This window comes from Leptosomus discolor, chromosome 6, assembly GCF_034619465.1.
Source record: "Leptosomus discolor isolate bLepDis1 chromosome 6, bLepDis1.hap2, whole genome shotgun sequence".
NCBI classification, from domain to species: Eukaryota; Metazoa; Chordata; class Aves; order Leptosomiformes; family Leptosomidae; genus Leptosomus; species Leptosomus discolor.
In genome coordinates, this window is record NC_141396.1 from 6,973,616 (window position 1) to 6,996,595 (window position 22,980).

Sequence of the window (22,980 nt, forward strand, 5' to 3'; positions counted from 1 at the left end):
CTTTATTCTGGCTGCTCTGCAGTTTTTGAGAAGATTATCGGAGCCACATTTCCAGCTGTCATTGGCTACATCTGGATTAATAAATTCAGGAGTGCCACAGAAAGGTACCAGCGACTGAAACTCGTGATGATGTTAAAACGCTCAGAAAGGTCTCAGCATGCTTTCGGACAACACCAACTAACACTGCCCCAAACAGTTCCCGGGCATAGTAGAGAGTTAATACTGGCTGGTGACCAACCCTAACAGGTTGCACACAACCTGCCTCTTTCAAAGGCTAGAGAGTTTACTGTTACAGAGGTGACCAGACCATGCCAGCCAGATCAGTACCAGCAATAAGTCTGATAATCTGTTCAGAAGTATAGATTCAGCATCCATTGAGCTCATTCCAGCAGCCTGGGATGTAGCTGGCATCGCTCTGGCTTTGGCTGCAGATGCTGATAGCTGAGCTCATCCTGCCAGTGGAGCCAGACTTCTCACTAGTTCACAAAGTGGGATCTCCCTTTCGTAAAAGGTTGTGGATATTTATAAACATGAACATCAAAACAGAAATTACCAAAGCCAAGAAATGAAACTTGATTTGACTACTTAGATGAAGAAACACACAAAAAGAAGCTAAGAAAAGAAAAATGGACTTTCTGTAAAGTGGTTGATTTTCAGTACTCTGGGTTGCACATGCCACTTGTGCTGCTCCAAAGCACGTGGCCTAAGACAGGGAAAGCAGCTGGCACCTCTCAGTGAAGGTGATCTCTCTTGCTGCCACCATCAGGTATTCAACAAAAATAGCCTGAGGAAACCTTGTACTGCTCAACTGTCTCTGTTAAAGTAGTTCCTTTAGCTTGAGTTGTGGGGCCTGGGCTTCAACAGCAGGCTCTCTGAAGACCCCAGCCTCAGGGAAACAGAAAGACCTACATGGATCCAGTGCGGTCCCTTCCCCTGTACACCTTCGCTGCGCTGCTTTCCCCTGGCAGGAGATGGGAGGCCTGCAATGGGGTTTTATGACTCCTACCTCCCGCAGAGCTAACACGCTCCCCAACTGCGCTTCCCAGCACTGGACCGGTGTGGTTCTCCAGTGACGGCCTATGCAGCCAAGAGAACTGGCACAAACCTCCAGAGCAGGCGGAGGCCAGGGACATGCATACAGCTTAACGCAGCATCGCTGTCTGGCAGCAGTTCAGTGCCTGTGCGGGAAATGAAGCAATGATTTCAGTTCGCATCAACTCACAGCCGAGAGGAGCTAAGGAGCCACCCAGCTATCGCGCCGTAACTGTTTAATTATGATTAAATAACCATAACCCGAGCGAGTTCAGTAAAATCAGAGCCAATTACATTTGAAAAGTTTGTATCTGGAAGGTTTGTGAGCACAAGCCGCGCTCCATTTCGGCCTGTACCACCGCACACCAAAGCTCGGTCCCGCGGCCCGCCACGCCGGCGGGAAGCCCTCAGCGAACACCGCCTCAGCGCGGGGGGCGCCGGCCCGCAGCACCCACGGGCTCAGCCCACGGAAGGCGCCTCTCGCCGCCCCGCTCCCATCCACGCACCGCGGCCGTGGGGAAGAAGGAGGCGGGCGGGCCCGGCGGGGGCGGTGCCGCGGGCCCGGAGCCGCCCTCCCCGCGCCGGCCCTTCCCGCGCCGCAGGGCCCGGCTCCGCCCGCCGCCGCGCTCAACATGGCCGCCGCGCTGGGAAGGCTCCTGCGGACCGCGGTGAGTGCGTGACCCTCCCCGGCCGCCCCCGCGCCCCAGCCCCGGGCGGCTCTGACCCTCCCTGTCCCCCCGCAGGTGCCCGCTGCTGCTGCCGCCGCCGCTGGGAGGAGGCTGACGGCGGGGCCCCTGCCCTGCGCCCGCCGCCAGTTCAGCCTCGGTAAGTGCGGCGGGGACACGCACCCGCCTCCGGGCTCGTCCCGGGCGAGGTGGCGGGAACATCTCCCGCGGCCTGCTGGCCCCGGCCGCCCTTGCGGCTGTGCCCGGGAGGAGGAGGAGGAGGAGGCGGCGGCGGCGCGGCCTGGCCCGGCCCGGCCCGGGGGCTCCGCTGGCGGCGGCCCGGCCCTCAGCTCCGTTTTCTCCCCCGCAGGCTCCTCGCGGCTTGCTCCGGCGGTCACGCAGCACGCCCCGTTTTTTAAAGGAACGGCTGTTGTTAACGGAGAGTTCAAGGAGCTGAGCCTGGATGATTTCAAGGGGAAATACCTGGTCCTCTTCTTCTACCCCCTGGACTTGTGAGTGCGGGTTTCTCTCCTTTCAGATGGGCCTCCCGCCTTGCTGAAGGTCACCAGAAGCGCTGCAGATCCTCGCTGTTTGAAGTGGCGGGTTTTACCGTATTTGGGCTAGTCTTGCAAGGCAGATGTGTCTGTTTCTAGAGAGTGAGTGATAAAACTTGGGGGCAGATGGCCTTTGTGTTGTCAAGCAATGGATCTGGCGGCTGGAGAGCAGCATCTTCTCGCTGCCAGGACTGCTTCAGGAGGTAGAGGGGGCCTTGCGGGTGTGATTTCCCCTTGCTGTCAGATCCCAGGGGTGAGGGCATTGCCTTGCAGTTTGGGGTTGCCTGGGAGACTTTCTTCTTTTAAGCAGCAGGGCCAGCACAACTGCAGCCAGACAGCTCCAACGCAAAAGGTGAACACATGGGGTTGAGCCTGTCCAGAAGACTCGAATCACCAAGAGCATCCTGGTGTATGTGGGCACATGGAGGATTTAACCTGCAGTCCTTTCTGCTGTAGTTCCCAAAAACTCTCTGTCTGGAGAGTGTCTGGCAGAGAGAGTTTGTCCGTCTCTGCAAAAGATCTGTCTAGAACCAAGAGTTGAAAACTGCTCTGCCAGCTGGGTGGCTGTGGCTGTTGCTTTGAGACTGACTGAAACTAATCTTGAGCAGGAAACGTGGTTAAAATTATCAGGCTAAAGAAACTGCTCTGCTGCATTAGTGCCTAGAAACAGACATGAGAGTCGCTTCTAAAAAAGTCTCTGAAGAGATTGCAGAATCATTACAGCCTCTTCTCTCTTCCCACCCAGCACCTTTGTCTGCCCCACAGAAATTGTGGCTTTCAGCAACAAAGCAAATGAATTCCGTGATGTGAACTGTGAAGTGGTGGCAGTTTCTGTGGATTCTCATTTTTGTCATCTGGCCTGGATAAATACACCACGAAAGGTATGAATTGGGGGCTTTCTCTGTTCACTGTTTTTCCTTTTTACGAGAGCTGCTGGGAAGAGTTGAATGAACAATTGTGCAAACACTGATTTCAGTGAGCTGACTAAAGTGACACGTGAAGTGATCAGCTTCTACGTTTGATGACATAATTCTGATATCCATCTTTTTCTTGCTCTTTCTCTTAATAATTTGTGGGGGTTTTTTAAGTCTGTTTCACTCTCTTGATAGTCTTGTAGGTTATGTCATATCCATACGTGTTTATCTGAAAGGACAAATACTCGGTATTTATGTCACTGCCCTAAGCTGCTTGTTACAGCTGATGGTTTGCGTGCACCATCACAGAAAATGAACAGCAGCTGTTTAGTTTTATTGTTAACCAGTACCTACCAGAACCTACCAGTTGTGGCTTCAGAACAGAAGCAGAACCACCAGATTATTGGAGCACTTGCGTTATTAACTCTCACTTGCTGAAATGGTTCCACTTTTGCAATATGAACAGAGGTCCTCAGCTTTCTTCAGGGAAAGAAAGCGATAAAGACGGCCATTTGCTGGGGAGGAACCCCTTTCAGATGCGTATAAAAACACGCCCTTCGATCACCTAAAGCACCTCACCGGGGTGGTTGGCTGTAGAGAATCAGAAGCGTCCCAGGAAGGCGCAGAAGCGCCTGTGCCCTCAGCCATCGCCCGTGCGGGCAGCGGTGCTCGCGGCCCGGGGCGCCTTCAGGTGCGCGGCTCTGCCGTCGTGCCGCACGGGGAGGGAGGAGAGGCGGCGAGATTTCACACGGCTTGGCTGAGCCTATCGAGAGTATTTCAGTTCGCAGCTGTAAAACGTGGCTGCGGACGGGCTCCTCCGCCTTACGCTCAGCCTACGCCAGTCGGGCACGGCTCGGGGCACGTGTAGCAGAACGCCCCGCAAAGGGCGGGAGGAATTCCGTGGTGGCGCAGGCAGGAGAGGGACACCCGGAGAAGCGAAGGTCTTGGTTTCTCCGGCATGTGTGCTCAAAGCTGTGCGTACGAGAACTCCGCTGCAGACAAGCGTTTGCAGGATCAGGGTCTGAGTGACTGACGTTGCACAATGATGCACTGGGGATGCCAGGAATAGAAAAACCAACAAACTCCGGGCTTGTTTCAAGGATAGAGAGGTTATCGCTCTTGTAGTTCATGTGTTGCAAAACTGGAAGAAATTGCGGTTGACTCTCCAAATAGTATTTAAATTGATGTGGGGGAGGAAAAAAAATACGTGCACCAAATAGAGAGAGCAGCAGAACTCTGACATACCTAGTGTGGCTGTTAGAAGCCGTGCGTTTTGTCTCTTCATAGTATGCAGGTTTGTTTTCCCTTCCCTCCCCACCACATTCATCTTGTTTAATTTTGAACACTCCCAATATGCAGTAGAAATGTTTGTAATCAAAACTCCTGAACGGAGTACAAGGGAAATCTTTCTGAAAGTTTATGACTGTTGTCATAGGTAGCTTTTTACTGCCAAAATAAGCAATTCTGAAATGCTCAGTGCAAAAGTTTTCCTGTTCCAAAGAAACCAAATGTTCGTGACTATAAAAAAAAAAAAAAACAAAAACCAAACCCCACAACCAACCAACCCACCCCCCCCCCGTGTTTCCTTTCATGGAGCAGATGGCATGAGTGTTCTGTTGTTGGTGTAACCTCAAGAGCACCAAATCCAGCAACTCAAGAAGGATAATGCTGAAAAGCGTTTTGTAACAAAATGGGATCTTACTCTTTTCTCTAGAGCGGAGGTTTGGGCAAAATGAATATTCCAGTTCTGTCGGACCTCACCAAACAAATCTCCCGTGATTACGGTGTGCTGCTAGAAGGACCTGGCATAGCACTGAGGTAATGATTGCCGATAGCTCTGTTACGACACAACCCAGTCCAGAACAACGTGAGCCATGCTGTCTCCTCCTGCAGAGGAAGCTGCCCAAGGATCAAGTGAAGGCTGCGAGATGTTCCTTTTTCTGCAGAACTTCTGCTGGATCCCACCTCAGGAAAAGGGCACGGGGCCATTATGGCCGTTGAGAATGCATGCAGGGGAAAGCCAGGTGTTCCGCGCCGAGTGAGCGGGAGAACTCCATGTTGCTAAGGAGAACAAGCGTAGGATAGAAGAGCATTTTACAGTTCTTTAGAGTTTTTCCACAATTTAGGTCTGTCCCTCTTTCCTTTTTTTTTTGTTTTGTTTTGTTTTCTTTCTTCTGAAGGGAGAATAGACTGCCTTAACTTCTGTGTGAGAAGTTTCTAAAGTGGTTGGCTGAGAAGCCGCTACAGTCAATCCCATAATTATCTAAAATTAAAAAAAATTGTCATTTCCTTCCGCACCATGGGAATACTTAGTAAAAGCAAATAGTGGTCCCTGAGAAGCATTGCATTGGGTAGGAGTCTTCTGGAGACCTTTGGTTCCTGATCTCTTTGAATCAGCAAATTCTGGCATTTGTTTGTTGACAAATTAAGTTAATTAGTATGGTAAGACTGGGACTTTGGCTTTCACAAATGTTTGTGTGCAACAGTATTTAATTCAGTAGCTCAATGTGTGAGCAGCTCTTCACTGAATACCTTCAGATTTTCATATCAAAAAGACATGGGAAGGATGCCAGCTATCAACTTTGAGACACAGGTGGAATTAGAAGTTCTGCCTTTGTTATATCCCATCTCGATTTAGCGGTCTTTGTGCATGCTTTGTAACTTCACGGCACCGTTACCAGTTGACTGGTTCTTGGCTCTTGATCACTTCACTAACAAACCACATACCAAACGCTGAATTGCTACTCCCGACTCCAAGACGTGTGCCTAAGGACAACTACTTTGCTGAATAGTTCATCCAGTGTCTTGTGTTTGGTCTTGGAACATGACTTGCATACGCTAAATTCTTGCTCAATTACAGAGGTCTCTTCATCATCGATCCAAATGGGGTCATCAAGCATCTGAGTATCAATGATCTCCCCGTCGGTCGTAGTGTGGAAGAGACCCTCCGCTTGGTGAAGGCATTCCAGTACGTGGAGACGCATGGAGAGGTTTGCCCGGCAAACTGGACTCCAGACTCCCCTACGGTAAGCCTCTGCTAAATACCACTTTTCTAAATATAGGCACGGGCGTATTTACACGTCTGGAGGGCTGAGAACCACTTTAACGTGAGGTGCTTGATTGAGTCTGTGCCTGTTGTCTACACCTGAGGCTTTTATCTGTTGGACCAGTTCAGTCTATTTGAATGCTAATGTGTGATTTCTGTGAAGAAAGTCACTGATATTCTTTTAGAGGACACAAATTATATTTAAAACTCTAAACTTGACTTGCACTGTCCACCGGTTGTCTTCAGATTTTTTTACTTATTTAATGCCTTGCTTCATATTTAGCAGGAAAAATATGTTACGTACTCAAAGTTTGCAAGTAGGAGCTTGTACATTATTTAGGCTTTCATCTTTCAACCAAGTGCAGGAACAGAAATAACCTGTTGTTTTGATAAAGTATGCATGGATTTTCTTCGATGAAGTGTCAAATCTGTAATTTTTTTATCTTAGTTATAGCATATAATAACTAAACTTTCTTTTCTTGACAGATCAAACCAAACCCAGAAGGCTCTAAAGAATATTTCGAAAAAGTGCATACATAAACGCTCAAATATGTGGACAACTCTTGGTTACCATAAACTGAAGACATTAGGAAAGCAGCTGTGATTATTAAAAAAAAAAAAAAAAATCAAAGTTCTCATTTTTCTCATGTTTAAGAAGAAATTAAATGCTGAACTATTTACTGACTCCTTGTCTTGCTTTAAGAAGGGTAAAATCTAAGACTCCCCCCACCCCTTTTGCAACTTCAGTTTCATGAATTTCTGCGACTGCTAGTCTTCTTCCTGAATATGACAAGCACGTGAAATACAGTTGTCTTACACTGTATTTTTCCTCTTTCCATAACTAGCTTTGGACCTGAAAGTGTCCTGCATTTTCTTCGCTAACATGAAAAAAACAAATCCTGTGTCAAGAGTTTGAAACAATGGGGACAATACAGAAAATAGAGTTTTGATACGTGCTTTGTTTTTAATGAATTTTGCGGAGGAAGAGATGAATGTAACAAGTGAAAAATAAAAACCACCCTGGTTTTGTGTGTAAATGCACTATTGACTTGAAATGAATGTAAATAGGTGCCATTTTATTCCTGCGTATAGTCAAAGACGCAGTGCAGCTACGCAGGCGCGTTAACAAGCAGGAAGAACTTTCATTCTGCTTGGGAGATGGTAAAAACTTGAACCCCAACAGTGTGCTTACTGGAGCTTAATGACAGTCTTCCACCATTTAAAGCATTGCTTGTTTGCTTGAACCTGTCTCCAGGAAAAACTTCAAGGTGAAATGTTGTACTGCTTGAAAACAATGTGGCTTATCTAGCTGTAATAATAAATCTTAACATTGACCACCAGCAGGTGTGTTGCTTTGCTTTTCTGTCATTCTCTTCCACAAAGATTCCTGTTTCTCTGTTTTGAAGAAGTTTGATAAGATGCATCACCTTGGAAACCGTGTTCTATACCTTTGTTCACAGCAAGCAGTTAACAGCTGGCACTGCCTTTGTGTTGTACCGTGGTGAGCAGGCCAGACAGTAAGGAGCGGCTGTGCTGCTGAGGGCTGGATCAGTCAATGCAATACTGAGTGGGTTTGTATTTTTCATCTGCCCTTTTCAGGAGGTGAAAGGACTTAAAAACAGAAGCACAAGGGAACCACCTTGGCAAAGCGGCCGTTGTGTCCTAAGTTAGCTTTGTGAGAGGTATCAACGCTGCGATGTAAGTGACAGGATGAAAAATGAGCTTGATGCTGTTCAGGGCCTGGTGATGCTCCAGGTTTCGGTACTTGCAAATCTCTCTTCAGTCCCAGTAGTTCAGTTCTGTTTTGTGTACATCCACAGCACCCATGCAATTCTTCCAATAAACCTGTGCCCCATGGACCTACAATACGTGAAGTTGAGGCCCTGCACAGCTCAGTAATGCAAAATAACACGCTGGTGGGGGTGGTGGCGGCCGCTGTTTGTGAAGCTGTTAGGGCAGTGACACTGACCTTTTACCTAGCTGTGTCCTTCTCCTGCCTTAGTCATTTCAAGTCAACGTGGAGGACGCAGGGGGGAAACTGCTGGAAGGGGAAAAGGCGATCGGCCATTTCTTAACCACGACCCGCTCCCCACCCCACGCCGGAGCCTGTCCTGAGGGTGCCCCCCGCTGCCTCCCCGCCCCGGGCCCAGCCGATACCTGCCTCCCGCCAGCCTCCCTCCCTCCCTCGCTCCCTCCATCCCTCCCTCCTTCCTCCGCGAAGGGGACGCGACGCCTCAGGGCCCACCCGCACCCCAGGGCGGGAAGACGGCGCGGACGCCAAGTCTACCCCGGCGGAAGGCCCGGGCAGGCGGGTGGGATCCCGGCGCGGCAGCGGCGTTCCCGGTCGGAGCGTGCAGCAGTCGGACCGTCCGCTGGCGGTGCCTTTCCCGTGTGGCAGCTCCATGGACGCCAACCTGCGGTTCTGGAGGGCGGAGGGCCAGGTGAGGGGCTGGGGGAGCCGGAGGGGCCGGGGCGTCCGGGACAGCGCGGCTCGGGTGGGCTGCCTCGGAAATAACGCCTTGTTCCCCTGAAACTTGTCTCCGTCAGACTTTTTTCCAGAGGTTTCTTCTCTGGGCGGACGTCCTGGACCCCCTGCTGCTCCTGAACTCCTCCGTGAGTGCTACGGCCGGGCCTCGTCGCGTTCTAATTCAAAGCCGTGGCTGGTGGCAGCGGCGAGGCGAGGGGCGGGTGTTTTGGGGCCTGGGCCGCAGGATGGGGCGGGGGGACGGGACGGGACGGGACGGGACGGGACGGGACGGGACAGGACAGGACAGGACAGGACGGAGTTGCCCCCCCGCCCTTGGCGCCGGGAGTTGGCCCCGGGTGCCGGGGCTCTGCGGGACGGCATCGCCCCCGCGCCGGCGGACCGGTGCTCCCCCTCCGAAACGGGCCTGGTGACAGGAAGGTCAGCGATCGGCCTTACGGGTTTGGGCTTTGCTGAGGTGTGAAATGGTCATTACAAGGCTTCTGGGGAAAAATAAAGTGCATACATACTTGTACAAGAAATAGAAGTATACGTGCATGCATTGCTATGTATAATTATATAAACCATGACCATTTCAGCAGTCCCGTGTAGACCGTGGCTGCTGTGCCAGCAGTTGAATTAGCCCGATGAAGAATCAGGAAACCCCCAAGGACGAGAGGGATGAAGCGAGCAGCCGGGCAGGCTGTTCTTAAGTACAGCCAGCTGCTGGGGACTCGTCATGGGGAGCTGTCGCAGCGTCGGGGAGGGCAGGTTTGCTGACCTGCACCACAGACACCCAAAATCTCTGCTGGCTAATCTGCATACCCATCCTTGTGGTGCAGCTTGATCTGAAGCTCCTGAAACTTTGATTCTCCTCCAAGTGGCTGTACTGAAAGGAATCCTTCCCTAAGAGGGAGCACCACTGATCTGTAGGCCCTTTTTGTACCAGACAATGATTATTACAATTTTAACATTAATTATTGAAAGTGTAACACTAAATACATTGTTGGTCATAAAGTGGAGATTCTAAATTTCAGGAACTGTCATGACAGCAAAACTCTGGGGAAGATGTGCTTTTCTGTCAATCCACTTCTGTATAGTTTTGTCAGGGGTGGCAGAATGAAGCACAGCACATTGTATGAGAGTTGGCTGGTTGGTCAGTATGTTAAAGGAAGTTTTGTTGATTGATTTTTCTTTTTTTTAATTTTTTAAGGGAAAGCTCCGTTAAAGCAAATGAGCACTGACAAAACGTGTGTGTGTACATGAGATATTTCCTTGTCACTTGCAGAATCAGTGTGTTGTGTCTATCTATCCATCTATCTCTATAGATGAATATATTCATATATATACAAGAACTTATGTCTCTCTATATATTCACATGTACAAATAATATATGTAAACACCAACAAGAAAATTTTATAGTACGTTCAGGGATTTGGAGATGTGGGATTGGTTCACACCTCCTGGAATTTAAAATGTGCTGCAGCAAATAGAGATGCCTGTTGAAGAAAAGTCGAATCATCTCATAAACTCTCCTAAGTGTGGCAGCTTTTTAGGTAGACTATGGATGACTACATGAGGTTACAGTTTCATTCTCTTTGTTTAAGGGTACCTGTCTTCCATAATTAAAAGCTTCAGCCAAGTTTAAAGGAAGAGCGTTAAGATGCAAAACTTGGTCACGCATTTGTGAACATACAGGAACATCTAGTGATGTTGTGACTTGGTTCTGGTAATTTTAAAAGCCAGATTTGGAATTTAATTTTTAAATAGTGATCTAGGTGCCTGTGGGGATATCATCAGGTGGTTGCTTTGGCAGCAAATCTTGGAATTTGTCAGCCCACGTGGATAACTTTGAGTACAAGAATAACGCTCGTGATTTCAGTGAGGTTTTTCATATGCTTGAAGTTCCAGTGCATTTGTATAACGGATTGAGGGATTGACACTTAAAGGGACCAAGGGGGCTTGAGTAATCTAGAAATCTCTGTGATTGTGAACTGATTGTGTGTCTGAGTGCGTTCTTGCTTTCACTGCTGTGGTGAGGGACAGGTGCATTATTAGCTTGACATTCTAGGCTTGTATTTAGAGTGTCACATAACTGATATATTGCACTGCAGAATATTGAAGCCTGAGTTATTTTTTCTGTTTGTTTTGTCTTTTTCTCAAATAAAGGATGAAATAAGAAGAAACAGGTTATTTGTACAAAACAGTGGGAAGACCCTAAGTGAGCCCATACAGAATGATCAGGTATTTTGGATTGCAGTTTCTAGAAAATAGAGGTGTTTTGTCATGCCTGAAGTAGTATTCTGTCTGCTAGATCTTATACTAACATCAACTGGGATTCAAATTCAAGGGGTAACATAAGAAAAATCTCATTACTACAGGGATATTTCTAATCTATGAATCTAACAGGAGTTTCTTTGGGTGACTACTGATGCCAAATCGCAGTATTATCACCCTGAGGAATGCTAGGTTGCTTACCATATAGCTGAGTTTAAAACACACTCTCGGATCACTCTAGGAATTGTTGCTCGAAGCCTGTCTGCCCTCAGCTAGGATTATATAGGTAGGTGATAAATACATAAAGCACTTACTGAGCTGATTTTCAGTCTTAGATGTTGCATCATCATATAGAGGGCAGGCTGGTTTGGTTTTGTATCTCATAAAATGAGCAGTGGCAGTACTTGGGTGGGAAACTTACTCATGGAATCGCTGGAAAGTATGCTGAGCCCTGGCTTCATTAGGAGGAGTCTGTCTTTTGATTCACCTTGGGCTTGGCTTTTCCCATGTGGCACTTAGTAACTACTGTGTCAAAGTCTGAAAGGAGAAATAAAAACTTCTGCGATTCCAGAAAAGCTAAAGCCTTAACATAAGTGTTTAGGCTTTTAGCCATATTTAAGAATTGTTGTTTTCTGTTGTAAAATGCCTACTAGCTTAACTTTTTAAAATTAACTCCCTGTTCTGCCGTAGTGTGTGCTTTGGTGATGTGACACAGCACGTGGGGTGTGAGTAAGTTATATTCAACAAGGAGTATATGGAGAGAAATTTTAGGGAAAAATAATTAAAGGGGTATATACATACATGGCACTCCATATAAAAGTAAGTTATTGGAAAAAATACACAATAAATTTAGGAAGAAGATTTTACCCAGTCTCTTCTGAAACTTGACTACTAACCTAATTTTCAAATTGTTTAGACAAGACAAGCCTTCCTGCTGAGCCTGGTAAGTTTACAAAGTGTTTCGTGGGGTTTTTTTTATTTTCTTACTCACGTCTGGCAAAGGTGGTCTGATTTGCCTTTTTTTCTTTTTTTTTTTTTCCCCTCTAAGTCCAGTGTACATCCTGATACAGACAAGATAATTCCTGTTTTGTTCAGACCTCCGGGTAAGTTCCCTTCAGGGAAGTGCTCTGTATGCGGCTGAAGCATCAAAGGGGAACAGCTCCTAGTATGTAGCCGCTGTGATACTACAGAGATACTCTTCTCCACATAGAAAAGCAAGTAGGTTCTGACTTCTGTTAGTTGCTTTGTCATATCTGTTGAAGATTCATTTATTCCTATGGCCCTCTTGAGGAATTTTTCCCACAGTTTTATCTGCTCACCTAGATGGAAATAGTCTGACCAGTCTCTGTTTCTTGTCACTGCAGAATGAGTTCCCAAATCCCTCCACAGGTAAAACAGCCTACTATAAGCTAAGTTTTCACTTGATAGATGTGGCTACTGTGTGAATTTACTTGCTGTGGTGGCAGATAAAGTCTGCTTGGGGTGATGTTTAGGGAGCCAAGACAGCACAGGTCATTTATCATATATAACCATACTTGGGCTATTTACTCATTATCTCGGACAAGCACTCAGGCCCGTGGCAGCCTTTTGTTGCCACCCAGCTCTTTTTGAATAGAGAGTCGAATTTCTGTTCAAAACTCGGTTACACCGTTCCTGAGTTCACAAGGGGCTCCTTTTAGCTGTAAGCTGTGACCAGGTATTCTGGCTTCTTGAATGAAGAATGAGAGACAAAGCTTAGAATTGAAGGCCATGGTGATGGTGTTTTTTTGTGGGCAGTGTTTTACTTAGAGCTGAAACTAGAGCGGGGAAGTTAGTGGAATTTTCTGCTCAAAACCATCCATCTAAACTCACAGCAGTTATTTTTACTGAAATAAAGTTTTCTTTCTTTTTAGCTTTCCTGCCCATATGTCTTCCATTGGTGAGTAATCATGAAAGATGCTAGTGTACCGCATGGCTTACAGCTTTCCAAAGCCAGGGGTTGGAGGGAGAGAATTGAAGGTTTTATTGTATTTTCAGCACAAACTTTTAAAAAGACATCTGTTTTATGGGAAGTGCTCAGTAACCGAGAAATTGAGCCCTTAAGGAATCTCGTTGGAAGTCCAAACCTGTAGCTACCTTCCTTCAGCAGCACTCAAAGAGATTGTTCATGCATGAAGGTCAGCCTTCTGATGCAAGGTGAAATTCGCTCAGCATTGAGAGCAAGAGCTGGTTTTGGTCTGTTTAACCTCAAAAAACTGGAACTGCAGTAGGAAGGAGTCAGAGCCTTGTGTTCTGTGTTTCAGACAGCAGAATATGGGTTTTTTTCTTATGTAGATTGTGCATTTGCAAGTAAGAAGTGGTGTTGTCAAGAAATTACAAAAGATATAAAAATTAACTCTTGTTACAGCGCTCAAAAATCACACCATTTTGTTTCATAACATGTCTAGCTGTAATTATATGCATGTTTATTCGTTTAGGTGCGTTTGCCTTTCGTTTTGGCCTATGTGTATACATACTGAGATATATCATTCCATATAGAGATTACAGCATGAACTTACCTGGCACTACTAGAAAGTATAATGAAAGTCTTGATGGCTGTTAAGTTCATTAAGAACCGTAATAAAAGGAACAGAAATAGTTCTTTTTGACATTTACAGCTTAATGCTCTTTCAGAGATGTGGTTAGATTCAGCGCTGGCATTAATGATAAAGGTACTTGATTCACTAATAGTAAATGAATTACTAATTCTCCTTTGAGGCTTTGGACATTCCCTGCCCTCCTCTTATTCAATATTTGCCTTATCAAGGTGCTCCACACCTTGAGCTTGGTAGGTCAGACCTCAGGAAAGGCTGTGGTTTATTAAAACTGAAGTTCTTATTCACTCTCTGAATTTGAGAAGGAGTTGGGAAGTAACTCGTAAAATCTTTAGTCTTAGATCAGTTAGATCTAGTATTTATATCCCCACTAGTCAAAACAACCTGACCCTTCCTCATTCACTTCTTTAATTACATTTTTATAACCTTAGTTACTTTATTTACATCTATTTAAGCTTCACAGGTACAAATGCATTTTTTATTTTGGGTAAGAAAGAATCTTGCTCCAATATTCTTGCACATAGTGTTTTAATCACTGTGTCTCTGTGGTTTATATTGGGTAGAAAAAGTGAGTGTGTCACATCTGTGGCAAGAAAGTGTGTTAGCCTAGAATCAAGGCAAATGGCTTCGGGTGCTGACTGGAGCCTTTGACATGGCTGCAAATAGTAACGTAGCAGTTCTCTTCGTGCTCTGGCCCACCACTGCTCACCAAAAACTTCTGTACTCATCAAACCTAATTTTCTTGTGGGGTTTTCCTCTTAGGTTGTTGTTACATCTCTTCAGCTCCAGGCAAAGCAAACATTTTTTGGTCAGGTAATTGCCTCTTTCTTTCTTCATTTACAAGTCTTTTAGTCTCAATCCCAAATTAATTTTTGCTTCTCATCTCTCATTTCTGCAGTTTGTGTTTCACATGTATACCACAGGATTCACCCTGTTCAATGGAAATGGTACTGCGAAGGCTGAAGTATGCGTTGATTTTTATTTTTGAAATCATCTTAGCTGTATAAGACCCTTCTGAACATGATTTACAAGTGTTTTACAGATGTACTTACGGAGTATGTTTATTCTGTCCTTAGGAGTACTCGCTTCAACAAAGGCAGGTCTTCTATGGTTTGGGAGCCGTTTCCTACGCAGCATGTATTGGTGTATGTATTTGCTCAATGATTGCTTTCCTGGTAAGCTCTCCTAAGAAGGAGTAGGTGCTGAGATCATCACACTGCCAGATATCCTTCAGGACTGTGCTCTATTGCTCTGCTCTGATGTGTTACCCCAGAACTGCTGAGAATAAGAATTTTCCTGATTATCTGTCAGCCAATACCTTGCTTGGCTTCCTCTGCTGCTTCCTCTTCTGTCCTTTTCTTTATTATTCTGCAAGCTTAGAAAATGGGTGATGAGAGGAAATGGCCAGAAACACTGAATAACTCGATGGGTTGCTATAGTTGATTTTTTGACGTGGTGCTGTGGAAGGGATCTCTCTCGCTCAAAACAAGTGCTGAAATCTGCAGGCATCTGTACTGGATAAGTTAGCTCAGATCCCAGGAGCAGCATAGCCGTGAAAATACTGCCCTGAAGGCAGGCTGATGAGCCTCCCAGGAGGGCTAGGTAGCTGAGGGCTAGCTCTGTGCTGTGCTAGAATAGGAATTTGTGGTTTCCAGAGTTTGCCACATCAGAATGAGCTCTGGTATCCTCATGACATTCATTGGAAGTTTAGGTGCCCCTCACATGCGTTTCCTCACTTTCCACGCTAAACAGGGATTTTTTTATAAGCCTTCTGGCAGAAAAATCTGGCTGTTCCTGCTTTTGTTAGATGGACTGTTGTCTCTGTCCATGAGGCAAAACAGTTGGGCCAGCGGTGCTTGGGACTTCACAGAGGCCTGAGGAGGCAGCTAGGTGCGTGGGTGAATGTGGGAGTTCTTCCCCTTTGTCCTCCAAGGCAGACCCTGAGTGCTAGCTGGTGTCCTGGCCATTTATTCCTAAATGAAACTTCCTGCAAGTGTGTTATGGGAATATAGGAACTGCAGAGAATCGGGAACAAATGCACAAAGGCACCAGGTGTCCTGTTTGGGGGAGGGAGCAGCATGTGTCACAAGGCAGTTGGACAGATGTCCAAGGAATATTAGTCAGAGGTAATTGTTTTCCCTTTTCTGTCTTTGTATTCATACTGCTATTGTCCTGTACGTAATAATGTTTAATGCTTTTTTTTATCAGAATATTTTGTATTCTTAGCTAAAAGAGTGGTTACAAATACCTTCAGTAGTTACAGAACACGTGTATTTTGTTGGAATGTTAAACCAAGGCTTTTGTTTATTTTTATAGATGGTAACTATGTACTAATTCACAGATTTATTTTCCTAACCTGTTGCACATGCTGAAATAGTGCGCATTATTTTAATGGTGCTGTTTCCTCCCAATGCCTTAGGCCCTTCCCCTTGTCTTCATGAATCGATACACGTTGAAGAGTTCGTTCACACAACTAGCTGTCAGAAAACTTCTACCTGCCCCTATTCTTGGTGAGTATAGAGGAACTGTACATCACCCAGCTGGTCCGAGGGCCGTTTGTTGCCCCTGCCTGGCTGTAGAATTCTCTTGCCCTTGCACAGACGTGGTCTGACTGTTTCTTGGTGCCTTCTCCGACTGCCTTTGCTGGGTACCGTCCTTTCTGTGTGAGAGCGCACACTCACTGATCGGTGCAGCTGACCTCTGTTTGGGGCTTGGTTTTAGTTTTAGAGCTGCAAAGCACTTTTCTGACCTTCGTTTGCATGACATGCAGCTCTTTCTCCAAAGATATCCAGGGATGCAGTCGGCATTTCTCTTTGGCTTGGACATTGTGCCTGAAGCGGTCAGGACTGCCAGGAGGGATGAGGAGGGCAGTGGCACTCGAACTGGCACGACCTGTGCGTGACACCAGAGTGCGACGCAGCTCTAGGTGTGCACTGGCGTAGTTCTTTACTCAGGCTGGGGCTGTTGCTGGCTGCCTCGCTGGCCACCTAGCTGCTGACAGTGTAGAAGGTGAGAGTTGTTACAACAGAATCTTGTTAACCTCGCAAGGTAATGGGACTCGGTTCATTTCTGGAACAGCTCTACTGACACGGTGAAGTCACACCAGGACAAGTTTAACTATTCGATGTCATTAACTGTTTTTCTAATGCCATTAAAGAAATTTTTGGCCTTTCCTGGGGGGAAACTGGTAAAATTAAAACACGTCATCTCCTCCGTTCCAAGTTATGTGAGATGACTACCCAAATCTTTCCAAGGATCTGCATTAGAGCTTTCTGACTTGCTTCCCATGGAGCAGGTGTTAGAATGTGCTTGAATTTTCTTAAATGTAGAGAGAAACGGGAGGGTAATTGGTTAATATTAGTCCAGCATTTGAAAAGTGTCAACTGTTACACTGGTGTCTTTATTGAACAGCCCTGCCAAAAACTGATAAAAAGAGAAATCTGCTACTTCAGTGTGCCAAGCTGTGCCGTTACACCTAGATCTTGGTCTAGAAAAGAGAAGGAGAAAACCAGCCAGATGACGCAACTCCCATTTGATATGGCCTTTATAAGTGCCAGTGGTTCAGGCTTGTGTTTTCAGTGATTGACTGTGGGTGGATGTTTTCAAGTACCTTGTAAAGCTGGATCTGGAGGAGATATTGAAACGTTCTCATCTAGGACCTAGCTGAAGCACTACCAGTTGTGGCAGACACACAGCTGGGCAGAGAAGTGCCATAATGGAACATACTGGAGCCAGTGTTCCCCTGGCACCCTTCCTTTCAAGTCAGGGGTGCAGCCTTTACTTCAACTCTGTTCCCTTCAGGGTCTTCTGTGCTGGAATTTGCACTGACCAGTACAAAACCTATCCACAACACAAACCCCTCCCCCTTCTCTTTAAGAACAGAGTACTCGTGGTTTGAGCTGGATGGCAGTGGTTGAAAGCTCTGAGTCCGTAATGATAAAGCACCTTTTAGGATTGGGCCTTAAAATCTCACTCAAACTCCTGAAATAAAAAATAAGATCCCAAGTAGATTTTTATGGGGCGGTCCCTTCTTAAGCAGCCGGGTTATTCAGTTGTGAGCTGTTGAACTGGAAATGTAGAATGCACCTAATAATAAATGTTACTTTTGAGATGCTCCTTTTGGATCTTTTAAAGCAAAATCCTCTTTAACTCTGCAGGCTTGATGAGTGGGTTTACTGTGGCAGTGGTGAGAAGCCCAGAATTTGAGAATGGAATTGAAGTGATGGACAGGAACGGCAAGGTTGTAGGAATGTCACAGAAGGCTGGTGAGAAGGTAGGTGAGAGGGTGGAGGCCTCTTCTGACTTGCCTTTCCTTCCCTGCTAAGAGCTGAATGTGATGCAGAGAGTAGATAGAGTTGCATCTATTGAAATTAAGAATCCCAGATCGGGTGCCGAGCCTTTGGGTAGGCTTGGATTAGGTCTCTGGAACCAGGTTGGCACCTGCCTTGTGTCTTCAAGGGTGGCAGCCTCCCCAGCCCAATACACCGGGTGCCTGAGTTGAGCCACAGAGACACTAGCACAGGCGCTGCTGCTTTCCCTGGTCACCTCAGAAGGAGCCTCTTGGACCTTCTTCTGATGGGACACCTCAGAGAAAAGCCCTGTATTGTACGTAACACATGCACCTTCTGTGGTGGGAATATCATTTACAGGCTGTGCCTCCCAAAGGGTGGTGCCCTGATCTATGGCGTGCTGGTGCATTTTGTCCTTGGGCTCCAGCTGCTGACTCCGTATTTGCTCCTTGCCTTGCTCATCGACATCTGCTGTAGGGCCTGGCACAGGAACTAGAGCAAGGAGTCCTATTTTATGTGCTACCAGTGACCCTCCCTTTCTATGCTGCTGTCCAGAGGGGAGGAAACAGCTAGATGAGCATAAAGCTTTGTGGACAGCTGGAGAGAGAACTTCAGATTTGACACGGGACGGTTAGGATGCCCAAAAGGTGTAACCGTTTGGAAGAAGTTCAGCACAACTTAAAAAAAGCAAGCCTCAGCACAGTTATCATCATGGTAGGAAAACTTGATATGGCATCAGTAGTTTCATCTTCCTTTTAAGGTATTTCTTAGTCACAAGTGGAATATTTGCCACTTGTAGGAGTTTAGTTTCCATTTAAGAAAGAATTCCTCTGATAAATGTTTTTATCCCTCATTAACCTGTTGCTTGAAACTCCAGAGTATTGGACAAACAGGTGCTCGCAGTATTTGAAGCTGCAGAGCCCTGCTTTAACAACATTTATTTTTCTTTCTCCCTGGAGGCCATTAAAGAAACAGCATGGTCAAGAGCAGTCTTGTTTGGGACAACGTCCTTCCTGCCAGCTCTGCTTATGCACTTTGTGGAAAGGTAGGAGGTACAGCAGAAGGGCTGGGGGTGCCTGGTCAGGGTGAATTCTGGGTTTTAGTCTGGCTGTTACCACTTGCCAGATTTTTCTTGTGTTTGTGGTATTACTTGGCCTTGGTAGAAGTGATTATCTGGGAAGTTTCTGTTCAGCTACTGTGATTCATTCAGATAAGTCAGTGAATCTGGTTATATCCACATCCATGCTTTGAGGGTTTGCAGGAGGCTGTGTAAAACTGTGAGGATTTCCTCTCTTCTCCCGTGCAGGAAACATGTTTGTGCTCTCCCGACAGGCTGTTTTCCAGCCCCTAGTTCCCTAACTTGATTTGAGTCCCAGTGTCTGGTGTCAAGGTTGTTCAGAGCACTTAGCTTAGGTCTGTTATTTCTGGAGGGGTAATGTGGTACTTGAGTTTGCAACTAAAACTGGATCTCAACTTCCAAATAGTTTTCTGTGCGTTGTAAAACATGTTCTTGCTTTTGCAATATTTAGAGACCTTGTATCATGAGAAGAATTCATTGTATGCTTAATCAGAGAATTCTTAGCCTGCCCTGAGCTTTTGGGAGGGACTATCTATGTCATGTAAATAATACAGGTAGTTTGGTATTGCCTCAAGCAATTCCCTATCCCCCTTTGTTAGCTTAAGGGACTCCTGTTATCAGAAGACATAAATGCAAATGCAAGATAAAATTCTAAAAATACATTGACTAATAAGTTTTGCACAAGGCAAAGTAGGACTGCAGAGAGGAACTAAATCTGAAAGGAAAGAGGGCAATGCAAGAAAAATCTTAGTCAAAGGACTGAGACACTTTAAAGCGCTAATGCCCCTTCTCTTGTCATTTTGATCTTGCTGCTTATTTTCTTAATCTTGTATTGGTAATCTGGGCCTGGAAAATGCTGCAGCTAAATACAAAACAAGGGAAAGAACAGGGAGTTAGGAGTAAGAAGATAGGAAGGAAAGAAACATCTTTAGGATTCGTAAGCCTCGGTTATTACTAACTTCAGTGCCATTTCAACCACTAAAACAGTAGCTAAAGCTCTTTGTCTCACTGTCAGATTATTTTTCAAGCCCAAACTGACATACTTACCTTTTCAATCTCTTGGACAGAGCGAAATTTGCAAAATCTCCACGTGCTTTGACTTCAGTGAGATTGTTTGTGATTACCTCAGTGCTCACAGGGATGCTACCAGTCTCACTTAGTATGTTCCCGCAGTGTGGGGAGGTAAGTCCTTTCACAGGAATCGATCTACGATTATTGTTATATTAAATAGTCCTTCCAGAGCTATGGCCAGCAGTCTTAAGGCCACATAGAAAAAAATCAATAGGATTAACGTGGTTGTGTGTCTAAAATGGCACAGCAGAGAGGCTGCTTGTGAAGGCCCATGCACCGCAGGTCTAAGTTGCATTGTGTGTTATTTATATTTACCTTTTCAATGTAGATTTATCAGGTTTTTCACCACAGTCTGAAGCAAGCAAGGTCAGGAGAGCTGTCTTAGAGATTCAAACCAAGGCTTTTCTAGGCCTGTTTTCAGTCCTGCTGGAGACAGGAAGGGTGGAGATGAGGATTTTTTCTTGCATGCAAAGTCAGCATGAGCTCACGGGAGGGGTAAACCACCTTGTATGCAACATCTCTTTACCCTGCCTTACTGAACTGTGAAGTGTCACCTGTTCCCTGGGAAAGTATGCCTCCCAGCAGGTTTTAAATGGAGGATGTAGCCCTTGAACCTTGGGCTTTGGAGAAGGCCAAGTGACAGAGGAACCTGGGGTTCCTCTCTGCATTTATTTCCTTTCACTTATCAGCACTGTGTGAAAATTCTCAGAGAATCACAGACTGGGCTCTTGCAATTTTCAGTGGTTTCTTTTACTTGCCTAAATTTTCTGGCATTGTAATCTCTTTTTTTTTTCTGGATATCTTAATCTCTTATGGCAACAAGGGTAAACTGAACATGAAATGAAAATGAAATTATGTACTGAGAGTATGGCTGGTTGGTTCCCTTTGAGCTTCCCAGTTGCTCAGCCCACAGCCTAAGTTCTCCTGGGACACAAATATATTTAAGGTTGGACTTTTCCAACCTAAATGATTCCATGATTCCATAGTGAATGGAGATAACATCACTGTTTGAATCTTGGGACTACCTCTAATTTTAAATAAAACATTTCTTCCCTTATGTGTGCGCACGTAGAAAATGTCAGAGAAGCAACGAAAAAGCTCGCAAACAAAAAAAATATCCCTCAAACCCCCAAATAAACAAAGGACCCCAAACCCCATTCGGTCTTGCTTCTGAATACAGTACTTCAACTTGTGCCAAGTTCAATGCAGTAAAGAGGACCTGACCTATACTTGCCAGGATACGATGGTGCTGATTCCCTTTTCCCATGCGTTGCAGATAAAGCGAGCAGACCTTGAACCAGAAATTCAGTCGGCTACAGAAGAAACGGAGTTATTCTACAACAGGGGAATTTAGAGGTTGGCTTTAATATACAAACGTGTGCTCTGACTGAAGTGAATTCCGAATGCATCCCCACCTGGGCATACGCGACCGATCGAATCGTGACTACGTGGTGGTGTACGTACCAGCTTTGGCGCCGAATGGCGCGGTTTATCGAGAGGCAGACTGTGCAGAATGCTTTGCCAAGCCCCAGCCCAGCCAGGCGCACCGAACTTCATGCTGTCAGTGACGTGTGTACCAGAAAGCACGGTAGCACAGCCACACACTGCGTCCGGTGTGCTTCCTCGTGGGATTGATTTCTTAATTAAAAGACCATTGAACACCAGCGTTTGTTCTGCTGCTGCTGCAGCTTTTGACACGCTGCTTTCCAGGACCACAGCTGGTAATGGCGTGGTCCTTTGAGGAAAGTCAAGCTGGTTCTTCTCCAAATACCGACTTTGCACGTTTCACTGTATTTAGTAACTCTTGTTTCAAGGATGGGACACGAGTGAGGTAGCCATTAAAGCGATATTAGACAGAGCAACCCTGATGGCAATATCATATTGGTTCAACTTGGTTCTTTAAGAAATGTTCAGGAACCGGGTGTCAAACGTGGCTACAAAGTGACTCCTGGCTTTCTCGACATCCTTGCAGGAGCTGTGAGGCCTGATGCCCCTTGAGCTCTAGAACTGTTTTTTTTACACCATAGCCACTGGGAAATCTTGTGGCTTTCTGACCTTGTGGTGGACCATGAGGAATCCCCGCTTTTGCAGATTATCCAAACAAAAAAAGCTGTCTTTTGAGCTGTGGTGTAAGGGTTAGCCTGTTGAACAGTGATCAATTTTGCTGATCATATGAAATTATTCAAGGGCAGGGCTGTCTGTGAAGAGCTGCAGAAAGAGCTTACAAGACCAGATGTAAAAACAGGTGAAATAGCAAACGGGTGAGTGCAAAGTAATGAGCTTGGCAGAGGGGATTATCCAGCTTCACAGCTGGGCTGTGAGCTGACTGTTACCACTAGGGGTGGGAGTGGGGTAGTGGCAGGTAGCTCAACACACAGTCCAACTACCAGAGGGCATTACGGATACTAAAAGCTGACATGAATTTAGGAGGAGAATAGGTATTTCCATCAAAGGAAATCCATTGAAGGATACTTAAGTCATGGAAACCACCAGCAAAAGAAGTTCATAAGCTCCATACTGCTGGAGAGTGGAAGGTATAAATAGCTTATTTGCCTGCTCTCACTCCCTCCTTGGGTCTGCTTTTGGTGGCCACTAGGGTATGACACTTGGCTGAACAGATCTTTGGTCTGGCCCAGTACAGCTCCTTTCATATGGTTTGCTGACCTGCCATGAAGACAGGATCAGACCTTCTCCTGGGGGAGCAAGGTAGAAAGAAGCTCCACAAGTGTGGTAGGAGACCTTGTGATTGCAGTAACTGTAGGTGGGGGTCATAGGAGAGATGGCTCTAAGATCGCTGAAGATGTTACAGGAGGCGCTGCTAAGGCTGTGTGACACATGGATAAATATGCACTAAATTCACAGAAATAACTACAGCCTCCGAAGTCTGCCATAATTTAACTTCCTCAGAGCACAACCCACAGCTCACAGCTCTCCTGTTGTTGGAGGATTAGATTTCTTCTCACGGTGTGAGGGAACCAGTGGTTTCCCAATCCACTCCATCCCTACAGGAAGACAGC

At 46.1% G+C, this 22,980-nt stretch overlaps 2 protein-coding genes across 4 annotated transcripts; both read left to right on the plus strand.

Moving 5' to 3' along the window:
- The first annotated feature begins 1,664 nt into the window (after positions 1 to 1,664).
- On the plus strand, positions 1,665 to 7,551 carry PRDX3 (peroxiredoxin 3). Its single transcript, XM_086467498.1, has 7 exons — positions 1,665 to 1,700; positions 1,776 to 1,857; positions 2,068 to 2,209; positions 2,997 to 3,132; positions 4,880 to 4,983; positions 6,026 to 6,191; positions 6,698 to 7,551. The coding sequence occupies exons 1-7, from the start codon at positions 1,665 to 1,667 to the stop codon at positions 6,749 to 6,751; spliced, it is 720 nt and encodes a 239-aa protein (XP_086323624.1). The 3' UTR covers positions 6,752 to 7,551.
- Positions 7,552 to 8,608: 1,057 nt separating this feature from the next.
- Positions 8,609 to 21,813, plus strand: SFXN4 (sideroflexin 4). Of its 3 annotated transcripts, XM_086466528.1 has the most exons (14): positions 8,609 to 8,652; positions 8,759 to 8,824; positions 10,845 to 10,919; positions 11,869 to 11,895; positions 12,001 to 12,055; positions 12,845 to 12,870; positions 14,288 to 14,338; positions 14,424 to 14,489; positions 14,602 to 14,670; positions 15,945 to 16,035; positions 17,683 to 17,798; positions 18,774 to 18,859; positions 19,960 to 20,074; positions 21,240 to 21,813. In XM_086466528.1, the coding sequence occupies exons 1-14, from the start codon at positions 8,614 to 8,616 to the stop codon at positions 21,315 to 21,317; spliced, it is 960 nt and encodes a 319-aa protein (XP_086322654.1). In that variant the 5' UTR covers positions 8,609 to 8,613; the 3' UTR covers positions 21,318 to 21,813. The 3 variants fall into 3 exon arrangements, with proteins under 3 accessions (XP_086322654.1, XP_086322653.1, XP_086322655.1); XM_086466527.1 differs by having other exon boundaries at positions 11,869 to 12,055; XM_086466529.1 differs by lacking the exon at positions 21,240 to 21,813 and having other exon boundaries at positions 11,869 to 12,055; positions 18,784 to 18,859; positions 19,960 to 20,024.
- The last annotated feature ends 1,167 nt before the right edge of the window (positions 21,814 to 22,980 follow it).

Coding starts and splice junctions, on each gene's coding strand:
- PRDX3 (XM_086467498.1), top strand. CDS start 1,665: ATGGCCGCCGCGCTGGGAAGGCTCCTGCGGACCGCG. Junction 3,133..4,879: donor GGATAAATACACCACGAAAG/GTATGAATTGGG, acceptor TCTTTTCTCTAG/AGCGGAGGTTTGGGCAAAAT. Junction 4,984..6,025: donor GGACCTGGCATAGCACTGAG/GTAATGATTGCC, acceptor GCTCAATTACAG/AGGTCTCTTCATCATCGATC.
- SFXN4 (XM_086466527.1), top strand. CDS start 8,614: ATGGACGCCAACCTGCGGTTCTGGAGGGCGGAGGGCCAG. Junction 8,825..10,844: donor TGCTGCTCCTGAACTCCTCC/GTGAGTGCTACG, acceptor TCTCAAATAAAG/GATGAAATAAGAAGAAACAG. Junction 10,920..11,868: donor AGCCCATACAGAATGATCAG/GTATTTTGGATT, acceptor CAAATTGTTTAG/ACAAGACAAGCCTTCCTGCT.